At 41.9% G+C, this 13123-nt stretch overlaps 1 protein-coding gene across 1 annotated transcript in view; it reads right to left on the bottom strand.

The window, feature by feature from the left end:
* zw10 (zw10 kinetochore protein) overlaps positions 1–13123 on the bottom strand; it is a 30523-nt gene that overhangs the window by 1203 nt on the left and 16197 nt on the right. The window contains exons 9-15 of the mRNA XM_061963051.1: positions 7224–7406; positions 6917–7143; positions 5735–5806; positions 5474–5643; positions 1735–1865; positions 1540–1671; positions 1268–1470 (exon numbers count right to left, since the gene is read on the bottom strand). Of these exons, the coding sequence (XP_061819035.1) occupies positions 1268–1470; positions 1540–1671; positions 1735–1865; positions 5474–5643; positions 5735–5806; positions 6917–7143; positions 7224–7406 (1118 nt within the window). The remainder of the gene's footprint in view (positions 1–1267; positions 1471–1539; positions 1672–1734; positions 1866–5473; positions 5644–5734; positions 5807–6916; positions 7144–7223; positions 7407–13123) is intronic.

Raw genomic sequence — 13123 nt, 5'->3', positions numbered from 1 at the left:
TGTACGTATACGCCCTCGTTGAGCACAGCTAAAGTTAGCTGTGGTGCGAGTGGTAATACGAGAGAGAGAAGGTGCGAATCTGGTAACAAATGAAGGAAGAATTCATTCTCAAGAAAAACAGCAGGGGGTCCATCGTCTGGCGGTGGTTTGGCTTCAAGTGGGAATATGTCGAACAGACAACCGTAATTTGTCAAGTGTGGGGCGAAAGCTTTGCTACAAAAAGTAGCATTACTGCAAATATGTAGCATCATTTGAAAAGTCACCCGCTAGAGAATGAAGAGTGCTTACTCTGCATGTCAACATCTCCGTTCGGTGCCACACCAACAAAATGCAGAGGCAACCATTTCCACATCAACACCGTATGAAAAAAAATAGTCCACGACATAAGGAGATAATGTCCGCAGGAACCTACCACATAGCGAAGGACATACACTATTAGATTTCCTATTATGCAGCTAATTTTTATTTGACAGTTATTGAAATATCTTGTGTGACATCATGCACAAAAGTGCACTTTATTTGTTTTAAACTATTGTAATGGCGTTCTGTACAAAAAGTGCACTTTAATTTAGTGTTGTTTTGATTTGTCATCTTAGTGACATCATGCACAAAAGTGCACTAATAGCTTGTTTTAAAATGTCTCTGACAATCTTGCACTTTCTGTTTTGGAAATGACATGAATGTTTGTGCCACTGCTTAATAACTGTTTAATAAATACAGTTTTGGTCAATTGACTTAGTTGTGATTTCCCTCTCTGCATGAAAGTTTAAAATGAGCATATATTAATGCAGTATGAACAAGAATGTTTTAATGTAGACACATAGAATCATCATACTGCTGTGATTATATGCATCAAGTGTTCATTCGAGGCTAAGGCAAAAAAATCGAGATATATATCGTGTATCACGATATGGCCTAAAAATACAGAGATATTAAAAAAAGGCCATATCACCCAGCCCTAGGCTATATAAATAAACATTGATTGATTGATTGATTGATTGATTGATTGATTCCCTTAAATAGTTTTTTATTTTTTATTTTCACACCTGTGTGTGAAGTCGGGACTTGGTCATCCCTGCTCTGCGCTAGGGTTTCTAAACTTGAAAGATCTGGTTTCCAATCGCATAATCCAGGTGCGTTAGTCCGACTTTTCAAACACCGAACGCGATCGGATTAAGCTATTTCCATGGGCTTTATTTAGTGCCGAACTATTTAAGAAGTCAGACTAATTTAGTGCATGGACACTGATGCCTGCTAGTTTCCTTACCTGTCCACAATCTCCTGGAGGTTGGCCCGCAGCACGATGTCCAGCTCCTTGAAGGTGCCCCACTTCTTCACGTAGAGGGGAACCTCCTCCTCAAATTTCTTGTTCTTGTGCTCCTCGGCCAGCGGGGTGAAGACCAGCGGTCCGTCCTCGATGACCGTCTGGCAGAGCGTATGCAGGTGCTCTCCGTCCTCCGACGAGATATCCTGGAGCGCAAAAAGGGGAATGTGGACCTTTGCGCTACAAGCGTCGTGCACGGCGCAACTGCAGCGAACCTCCAGCGTCATGATCTTGGCTATCATTTCCATGACGGCCGTGTTGAGGAGGTTGCCCATGGCTTTGCAGTAGATGCTGACCGGTAAGACGTCCTGCCACACCGTCCCCAGCTGCTTCAACTGATGGGTCACCTGCAGACAGCAGGTGTGTTAAAGGACTACGGCAAAGGCTGCACGAGACGGATTCCCTCCCACCTGTCTCACAGCCTTGCTGGCTGACATGTAGTTGTCCTCCTCATCCAGGTTGCAGAAGTTGTGAGCGGTGGACAATCGCTCCAATAGCTCCGCCCTCTGGACGTTCATCTGATTCAAGAAGCACTGCGCGCCTGTATGACAAAAAACAGAGCAAAAAAAGCGACAGCAATGAACGCCTCTGTTCAGTTCACCTTGTAGTCGTCTACAAAAGCAAATAACTGCTCGAGTCTCTAATTAGCACCAAGTCCAAAATAATTGTCATTAACGTTTGTGGCTTTAGGCAACCTTCGGATATAACTTTTATACAGATTGCTGTTTTTGAAGTATCAGCAGCATTCAGCAGCAAAATCCTATGCAACATGACAAAAAATATCAACTGCTCAGAAAAACAAGACTTCGCTGCAATTATTAAATAGAGCTGGGTGATTATCAATATCAGTATAGACATGTCATCGAGACCAATACATTTTTTTTATTTAACGAGGAAAAAAATCTCATTGAGATTAAAAACCTCTTTTTTCAAGGGAGTCCTGGCCAAGAGACAGCAGAGTTACACATAAAATTACATTCACATTACACATTAAAATGACAGGATGGACATCAAGTAAAACCGTTACAGATAACTGGGGCTCCTACAAATGCTCTGTTTAAATTTAAAAGCATTTAAAGGGGAACATTATCACAATTTCAGAAGGGTTAAAACCATTAAAAATCAGTTCCCAGTGGCTTATTTTATTTTTCGAAGTTTTTTTCAAAATTTTACCCATCACGCAATATCCCTAAAAAAAGCTTCAAAGTGCCTGATTTTAACCATCGTTATAAACACCCGTCCATTTTCCCGTGACGTCACATAGTGATGCCAACACAAACAAACATGGCGCATAGAACAGCAAGCTATAGCGACATTAGCTCGGATTCAGACTCGGATTTCAGCGGTTTAAGCGATTCAACAGATTACGCATGTATTGAAACGGATGGTTGTAGTGTGGAGGCAGGTAGCGAAAACGAAATTGAAGAAGAAACTGAAGCTATTGAGCCATATCGGTTTGAACCGTATGCAAGCGAAACCGACGAAAACGACACGACAGCCAGCGACACGGGAGAAAGCGAGGACGAATTCGGCGATCGCCTTCTAACCAACGATTGGTATGTGTTTGTTTGGCATTAAAGGAAACTAACAACTATGAACTAGGTTTACAGCATATGAAATACATTTGGCAACAACATGCACTTTGAGAGTGCAGACAGCCCAATTTTCATCAATTAATATATTCTGTAGACATACCCTCATCCGCGCTCTTTTCCTGAAATCTGATCTGTCCAGTTTTGGAGTTGATGTCAGTAGGCCAGGGAAGCTAGGGTCGATATTCTTCTCTTGATCATCTTTGGTGGCATAAGGAACGGTGTGAGCCAAGACATCCAGGGGGTTTAGCTCGCTCGTCTGCGGGAACAAACTGCCGCCATTGCTTGCCGTGCTACCGAGGTCCTTTGTCCCTGAATTGCTCACACACTCCGGCAGATTCAATGGGGGTCTGGCGGCAGATTTCTTTGACTTTATCGTTGGAAATGCATCTGCTTTGAGTGTCGCAGGATATCCACACATTCTTGCCATCTCTGTCGTAGCATAGCTTTCGTCGGTAAAGTGTGCGGAACAAACGTCCAATTTCTTGCCACTTTCGCATCTTTGGGCCACTGGTGCAACTTGAATCCGTCCCTGTTCGTGTTGTTACACCCTCCGACAACACACTGACGAGGCATGATGTCTCCAAGGTACGGAAAACAGTCGAAAAAAACGGAAAATAACAGAGCTGATTTGACTCAGTGTTTGTAATGTGTTTGAGAAAATGGCGGATTGCTGTCTGATGTGACGTCACCTTGTGACATCATCGCTCCGAGAGCGAATAATAGAAAGGCGTTTAATTCGCCAAAATTCACCCATTTAGAGTTCGGAAATCGGTTAAAAAAATATATGGTCTTTTTTCTGCAACATCAAGGTATATATTGACGCTTACATAGGTCTGGTGATAATGTTCCCCTTTAAGGATAACAATTCAGTCAGCTTCCTGTCTCTTTGGAGCATGTTCCAAGCACATGGAGCTGCATAGACAAAAGCTTTTTTCTCTAACTCAGTGCGAGCAAAAGAGACAGAGAAGCAACAGCTGATTGTTGGATCTCAGTGCATAAGAGTTTGTACTTCTCTGTGAAATCAATGCACAAATGTATTCGGGCAATAGTCCCAGAAGACCCTTGTAAATAAAAATGGACCAATGACACTTTCTCCTAGAGAAGGCCATCCTACCCGAGAATACAAGTCACAGTGGTGTGTCATGGCTCTACAGCTTGCATACTTGCCAACCTTGAGACCCCCGATTCGGGAGATGGGGGGGTGGGAGATGGGGGCGTGGTTGAGGTGCAGGCAGCATACCCCTTCCCCTTCGAGCTTTTCTGGATGAAATGAAATTATTTTTTCCAATCATTTTGGAACTTGCAAGCGTATTTCTTCTTCTTACTCGTCGTTGCCATGTCTCTTCTTCGTTCATCTGCTTCGTCTCCTTCTTGTTGTGTGTGCAGTTGTGCACTGAGCTCCAAAAGCCGTAGATGTTATTGTAGCGTCCCGGAAGAGTTAGTGCCGCAAGGGATTCTGGGTATTTGTTCTGTTGTGTTTATGTTTTGTTACAGTGCAGATGTTCTCCCGAAAGGTGTTTGTCATTCTTGTTTGGTGTGGGTTCACAGTGTGGCGCATATTTGCAACAGTGTTAAAGTTGTTTATACGGCCACCCTCAGTGTGACCTGTATGGCTGTTGACCAAGTATGCCTTGCGTTATCATTAAACCAGTTAAAAGATCATACAACGTGTCAGCATTTATTGACATCTTCGAGTAAAAGCCATTGTTAAACCCGTCCAACGCTACATTATTATGTGACTGTATATATGGAGGAAAAGCGGACGCCTGGACAGCATACGGCTGTTAAGGGGTGAAGGTTTCAGGTGAGAGAGGACGTTAAAGGCAGTGTCTTTAAGGCACGCCCCCAATATTGTTGTCCAGGTGGAAATCGGGAGAATGGTTGCCCCGGGAAATTTTCGGGAGGGGCACTGAAATTCGGGAGTCTCCCGGGAAAATCGGGAGGGTTGGCAAGTATGACAGCTTGTGATGAACCTTGAAGAAGCATGGTGTAAACAGTCCACCATCTGAAGACAGGAAGGTGTAGAGAGTTTACATTATTCACCCAAGGAACTATAGGACGGTTTCACGGGACACATTTCCGGCGGATGAGGAGATGCTGCTCAGTTGTTGATTTAAGTAAAGTCTGAATGTCATTAAAACAGTTAGCTCCATCTTTTGACACTTCTTCCACTCTCGTCCTTGCACGCTACACCGCTACAACAAAGATGACGGGGAGAAGACGCAGCCGAAGGTGAGCCACGTAAATAAGACCGCCCACAAAACAGCGCATCCTGAAGCGACTTGAAGATCGTCTGTAAAACATAATCTATGCAACATTTTGACCAAGGAGTCACCATTACATAAAATGTAATGGAGACTCTCAGAAAAAAATCATAATATGACCCCTTTAATGCGCCTTATAATCCAGTGCGCCTTTTGTATGAAAAAAGACCTGAATAGGCGCGCTCATTGGCAGTGCGCCTTATAATCCAATGCGCCCTGTGGTCCAGAAAATACGGGTACTTAATAAATATACGTAAATGGTCATGCCCTCCAAATAAGTGATGTGTTACCCAGTTTCCTGAATCCTGGCACCATGTCGACAAAGGTAGCCATGCTCTGGTTGAGGGGCTGCGGCAGGTGGGCTCTGAAATAGTGGCCCAGGGTGAGGAGGTGGTGGGCCAGGTACATGCAGTTGTTGTGCTGGATGGCGGCCAGGTGGGGAAACTTGAGGAGGTTCTCCCTGGGGGAGGGAAAATAATAATAATTAAAAAAAAGTCATCACCTTCAAGCTGGATGACTTAATGTGTGGTATCGGCAAGAGAAGGTCTCACTTGTGGTATGTTGGCACGACGTCTTGGAAGAGCTGGAAGATGTTTCTGACAGTGAAGAAGAGTTGCAAAGCACTGTGAAGAACACAAGAGGAAGAAATGAGAACAAGGTCTTTCTAATGATGTAACGTGTCCCTAGAGCAGTGGTTCTCAACCTTTTTTCAGTGATGTACCCCCTGTGAAAATGTTTTTAATTCAAGTACCCCCAAATCAGAGCAAAGCATTTTTGGTTGACAAAAAGAGATAAAGAAGTAAAATACAGCACTATGTCATCAGTTTCTGATTTATTAAATTGTACAACAGTACAAAATATTGCTCATTTGTAGTGGCAAAAGATATAAAAATAATAAAAAACTTGTTGAAAAATAAACAAGTGATTCAATTATAAATAAAGATTTCTACACATAGAAGTAATCATCAACTTAAAGTGCCCTCTTTGGGGATTGTAATAGAGATCCATCTGGATTCATGAACTTCATTCTAAACATTTCTTCACAAAAAAATAAATCTTTAACATCAATATTTATGGAACATGTCCACAAAAAAATCTAACTGTCAACACTGAATATTGCATTGTTGCATTGTAATGAATTGAATAGCCTACTTGATTTGATGTTCAGTTTATGAACTTACATTCATATTTTGTTGAAGTATTATTCATGAGGTGGCGACTTGTCCAGGGTGTACCCCGCCTTCCGCCCGATTGTAGCTGAGATAGGCTCCAGCACCCCCCGCGACCCCAAAGGGAATAAGCGGTAGAAAATGGATGGATGGATTATTCAATAAATATATTTATAAAGGATTTTTGAATTGTTGCTATTTTTATAATATTTAAAAAAAAATCTCACGTACCCCTTGGCATACCTTCAAGTACCCCCAGGGGTACGCGTACCCCCATTTGAGAACCACTGCCCTAGAGCACTGGAAGTTTGAAAAATCCATGTTTGTTCCACTGAACGAAAAACCTAATACCACCAAATATTTACTCATCACTTCATGAGGACAGTTGTGTTCAAAACCAAGACAGGCTTTGCAACACATCTTAAACCCACCTAGCTCACCACAGAAGTGTAAGGAGTAAGTTTGATTGTGTTGTTTTTCTTCAGCGAATATTCTAACCTAGCTTGATGTTGCTGTTAAAATGTTAGTATGTAGCTCACATAGCGAGGTGAAAGTTGGACAAACCACTGGGTGGAGCTTCCGACTGCCTCGTACAGCGTGTTGACAGCCAGCTCCATCAGCTGCTGCACCCACTCGCTGATGCGACACGCCGGCAGACACTGGCTCCACGACGACAGCTGACCGGCGCTCTCCGTGGCGGCGCGCTCCTTTGGGGATGACTCTTGTTTGGCTCGCACCGACTTTTCTGGAGCGGGCAGCTTGGGGAGACGCAGCCTACACTCCGGCGTGATCTAACCGACAGGGGTCGGACGCACTTGTGAAGCACATGGAGAGAAGCAGAGCACGCAAGTGAGGAGTAACGAGGGTGGACCTTGACGGTGTTGTGCATCTTGGAGGTCATGAGTTTGCGTGCAGCCACGATGACGTCCTTGCACTTCTTGTTGGCGTAGTGGCAGTTCACGTTCCTGGCGTACTTGAGCAGGTCCGTTGAGTCGCCTTGCAGGTACCCCATCTCCTTCAGAGACTTCTCAAACTCCTCCGTCTCCTTGATCACCTGCATGATGATCCGCAGGCCACATGACCGGACGCCACACCACGTGTTAAAGGGGAACTGCACTTCTTTTTGTTTTTGTTTAGATTTTGCCTGTTATTCACAATCCCTTTGTAGAATGTATACATTCTAAGTCGTACAATACAGCCAGTACGAGGCAATGCAGCTAATGGGGGTACTCAATTACGCCCATAAAGCCTTCTAAAAAACATCCATAAACCACCAACAATACCCCATTTACACCTGAAAATTAGCAATATTGTTATTATTAGTGCTATTTCTAGCTGCGCCGTGATCACAGAGAGCTAACTAGCTTATGCTGCTATACTGACATTGAGCCGGTGAGTTGCTTGGTGAAAAGTTAATTCTAGATAATAAATCATGATGTGGCCATAAACAGAGAAGTCAGTTAACGTTAACATCCAATTTAGGCCCGGAAATGGCGAGAAAGACAGAAAAAGCTGCTTGTTTGCTGCACCTTTTCTTTTTTACCTGCGTGAGGATTATGATTAATTCTTCATCTAAGCGGGAAGATAAAAACATCCCATCAGTCCGCATCCCAGTGATAGCAGACATTGTACAGTAGTGATTGTTTTATTATATTCTTAGATTGTATATCCTGTTTAGCACTAAAGCTGCATCTGTTTAGCACACAGCTTCTAAAGCTTGTAAATCTTCTCCCTTATTATCCAGGCTCAAAATATCAGGTTCTGTATCATCATTGTCCCAAAGTAGTCTTTGTTGTCTCTCATGAAGTCTGCCATGATTAGTCATGTTGTTGTTGAAGGAAAAAGCGAACATTGTGATACATCTGTAAAACTAACACGTTGCCGTATGTCTAAATTGACCAATAAATATTCATATAAATATTACATATATACTTACAGCATAGGCCTGGGCCGATAACACATTTTGCTCGACGATACAGTATATTGACCTAAAAAGTATTGCCGATAAACAATGTTATTGCCATTAGAGCTACTATTTTGATAGTTGATTATTCAATGACTATCTTAACGATTAGTCGACTAGTTGGATAATAAAGCATACACATATGTAATGGCTCAAATTTTTCCATTGACTTCTAAATGCAGCTCAAGTTATTTTCGGCATATGCTTACAAACAACAAAGATGACTAATTAATTCATATATATTTATCTATACTTATTAAAGATGCTTAAACCAGTTCTTTGTCTCTTTACATACAGTATACTACAGTAAAGGTAACTAACTGTGATGCGCATTGAGCTGTAACAAAGATTTAAATGATTCTTAAAATGTATTCATTAAAAAGTAAGGAAAGGCAAAGTGCTAAAAAAGACAATTAACCTTGTTTATCTATTCAAAAATAGTTAAAATAGCAGCATTAATAACAAACAACAAAACACAAAGTCAAACTTCCTCCAAAAGAAAAGCATTTTGTGAAAAGCTGCAGACTGTTATATTGACTATTGATTAATTCTTGGCAATTTTAGCACTCAGGAGTCACCCTCTGAGAAGCCTCCATTTTACTAATGTTTTCCAATGTTGTGAAAATGTGTAGAATAAATAATAAAATTTCTGTCAACGAAGATTTGTGTCAGCCTGCGACACAGTCATTTTGATAGTAGGCTAATATAGCTAATACAGACACTTACGTCATGTGTTGTCTTCATTACAAAACTTATATAAGACTTTTACAGATTTTTTTTAATGTATTTTTGGTCCAATATGGCTTTTTCAACAATTAGCGTTGCCGACCCCTGGCTTAGACCATTGCCTCAAACCCAGATGTGCCTCTATGTCACGTGATTGCAATCCACCTATTTTAGCTAGCAGCAGTCTGTCCGTCTGTATCAAAGTGCGGTTATGAATGAAGGTTTTTCGATAATTTTAATTGAATATGGTAATAATAACTGTCGGGAGTTTTACAGCGGTTATCGTGGCCACCGTTTATTTAAAGTACGAACGCCCACAGCCGCAGAAATTTTGACCGCTCTTACAGACTATCTCGCTCGCCGAACACGCACATTCAAAAAACACAAAACAAGCTTCGATATGAACTTAAGAGCCGCGTGAAACCGGGAAACGAACAGCGGGTTGGCCAGGCATAGACTGTGTGATGCTCGTGGGCCAGCGGCCCCGCATCGCTGCCCAAAGAGTCAAAGACACTTGAAGGACAAGATGATTCACCTCCTTTTCATTCCGTTAAACCACAAACGTGTGCAGTGTCTGAAACCGATGAAAAGCGTGAATGTTCTTGAAGCATGCACATGGAAAACTTACCAACTTAAATTTTAATTTATAGTCCGTTTTTTAGAGCACTTTAATAGGCGGAATAGAGCGAATCCTCTTACCTTCATACGTATGTGTGCTTGTCCCTAGGGCTGGGCGATATATTGATATACGCAATATATCGCGGGTTTGTCTCTGTGCGATATAGAAAATGACTATATCGTGATATTCGAGTATACGTTCTCACGCAGTTGCTTTTAGCTGCTGGCATTACACTACAGGCTCTCCTCGCTCTTTCCTGTGTCTCCTTCTCACAGACAGACAAGCGCACCTTCCTACACACGTCACATACTGTCACGTCATACGTCACATACGTATACGCCCTCGCGCAGCAAAGAGGTAGCAGCATGGGTAACGTTAGCTGTGATGCTAGCGGTGCGAGTTGTAATACAAATGAAGGAATAATTAATTCCCCCAAAAAACAACAGGGGGTCCATCGTCTGGCGGTGGTTTGGCTTCAAGTGGGAATATGTCGAACAGACAACCGTAATTTGTCAAGTGTGGGGCGAAAGCGTTGCTATAAAAAGTAGCACTACTGCTTGTGTAGCATCATTTGAAAAGTCACCCGCTCGAGAATGAACAGTGCTTGAAACTCCGAATGTCGACATCTCCGTTCAGTGTCACACCATCAAAAATGCCGAGGCAACCATTTCCAGATCAACACCGTATGAAAACAAATAGTCCACGACATAAGGAGATAACGTTCGCCGGAACCTACCACATAGCGAAGGACGTACACAATTTGATTTCCTATCATGCAGCTAATTTATGTTTGACAGTTATTGAAATATCTTGTGTGACGTCATGCACAAAAGTGCACTTTATTTGTTTTTAACTATTGTAGTGGCGTTCTGTACAAAAAGTGCACTTTAATTTAGTGTTGTTTTGATATGTCATCTTAGTGACATCATGCAGAAAAGTGCACTAATAGCTTGTTTTAAAATGTCTCTGACAATCTTGCACTTTCTGTTTTGGAAATGACATGAATGTTTGTGCCACTGCTTAATAACTGTTTAATAAATACACTTTTGGTCAATTGACTTAGTTGTGATTTCCCTCTCTGCATGAAAGTTTAAAATGAGCATATATTAATGCAGTATGAACAAGAATGTTTTAATGTAGACACATAGAATCATCATACTGCTGTGACTATATGCATCAAGTGTTCATTCACAGTGTTGGGACTAACGCGTTACAAAGTAACGCGTTACTGTAACGCCGTTAGTTTCGGCGGTAACTAGTAATCTAACGCGTTATTTTTTTTTATTCAGTAATTTAGTTACCGTTACTACATGATGCGTTACTGCGTTATTTTACGTTACTTTTGATGTAGTATCGGCTAGAAACAGAAGCGCTGCGGTGTCGTTCTTCTGAATCTTCCTCTGTCACAAGCCGGAGAGAAGAAAAGAGGCGCGGTCTATGTGTGTGTGGGTGTGGGTGTGGGGGGGGGGGGATGAGGCACACAAGTGATCCACGGTTTGATATATGAAACAACAAAAAAAAGTTGTTGGCACGTTCAGTCCACACACAGCGTGGTCATGGCGAGCGGAGTAACGGAGGAGCTTGAACGCCCCGCGCCATTTAATCGGTGTGTTTATAGGTGCAGACTCGGTTGTGCAAAACGAGGGTTTTAAACACATGCTGAACGTGCTTGAACCACGTTACGACATCCCGTCGCGCACCCACTTCAGCAATAAGATTGTGCCAGATCTTTATGAGCAGGAGAAGAAAAAAGTTGTGGATGAACTATCCCGAGCATCAGCTGTTGCGCTCATGACAGACGGGTGGACGTCCAGCGGAACTATAAGCGCTCACTTCATCACAGCAGACTGGGAGATGAGAAGACACGCCCCCTCTACGAGAGTCACCCTGCGCAGGTGCTGACACAAGCAGTGGAGGAATGGAAGATAAAGATATCCCAGTCACACGTGATAATGCCAAAAATCAAATAATTACAGAGAATGAGGCAGGACTGGGACCACAGATAGGTGCTTTGCACATGTAGTGAATTTGGCATCACAGAAGGGAATCTCAGTCAATAGGATGGAGCGCCTCTTTGGGAGGATCAGGAAAGTTTCTTACTTCCACCCAAGCACAACAGCTGCTCATGTGCTTAAGACAAAGCAAGAAATGCTAAAGCTGCCTGCTCATACATGATGTCCCAACGAGGTGGAACTCCACTTATGATATGTTGGAGCAGCAGGCAGCTATATACTCTGCATTGACCCACAACACCCTGAAGACAAATGTCACCCTGTCTGATGATGATGTGAGAGTGGCAGATGAGGTCCTCCAGGTGCTTAAACCCCTCAAAAGTGTTCCATCTCTGAGCACTGAAACTTCACCATCTGTGTCAATGATCCTGCCACTGAAAACAAGTATTCTACAATCCATGGCTCCAAGTGTGGAAGACAGCAGCATCACTCCAGATGTCAGGCTTTATTTCACTACCTATGTTTCAAGGAAGATGATGTTTCTTCTTATGTTGCACTTAAACTTGTTTTTTATTAATTGGTCCAAGTTTAAAGAAAGGAGGAATGCCTTTTTATGTTGCACTGTTTTTCATTAATTATGTTAAAAGGAAAATAAAAATGCATGTCAAGTTGATCAACAGATTGTATTATTCTCCAGTGCAATAACAGTACTGAAATGAAGGCAAAAAGGGCATTAATGGGAGCTTAAAAAAAAAAAAGAAGAAAAAAAGAAGTAACTAAATAGTTACTTTTCACAGTAACGCATTACTTTTTGGTGTAAGTAACTGAGTTAGTAACTGAGTTACTTTTGAAATAAAGTAACTAGTAACTGTAACTAGTTACTGGTTTTCAGTAACTAACCCAACACTGTTCATTCAAGGCTAAGGCAAAATATCGTGATATATATCGTGTATCGTGACATGGCCCAAAAATATCGAGATATTAATTGTAGATTCCTAATTAAGCCTTTAGCTTGACGCTCCTCTACTTTCTCCTGCTCCGCTTGCTGCGGCAACAACAAACAAACTCCAGACGCTCCTCTTCGTTTTGTATCGTTTACTTGTCACTTAATTATTCAAAAACGTAAAACAATAACGATGTGGGAACAAATGAATGGCAAAATAAAAGGAGTTTGTTACGGCAAGAACGAGTTAGAAAAAGTAAGAGTAAGAAAAAGTAAGAGTGAGGTCAAAAAACTGTGTGGCTCAATTCCCCCGCACCTGACTGCCATTACCCATAATGCACTCTGTCCAAAAAACCAACCAACCACACAGATCCTTCCGCCATATATGCAATCAAATAGTTACGTCATCAAATTTAGACAAATGTAATAATTACAAATAAAGTGTACCTTATAATTATTCTAAGCATGCAAATATATACATTTTCGTATTATGCAAATAAAGTAAATAGTCCCATTTTGGCTGAGTAAGCATAAAGCACCTTCCATAAAAATGTAAATTAACTTAAAC

The sequence above is a fragment of the Nerophis lumbriciformis genome, linkage group LG09 (genome assembly GCF_033978685.3).
Source record: "Nerophis lumbriciformis linkage group LG09, RoL_Nlum_v2.1, whole genome shotgun sequence".
NCBI classification, from domain to species: domain Eukaryota; kingdom Metazoa; phylum Chordata; class Actinopteri; order Syngnathiformes; family Syngnathidae; genus Nerophis; species Nerophis lumbriciformis.
This window is presented reverse-complemented; position numbering and strand designations above follow the sequence as displayed.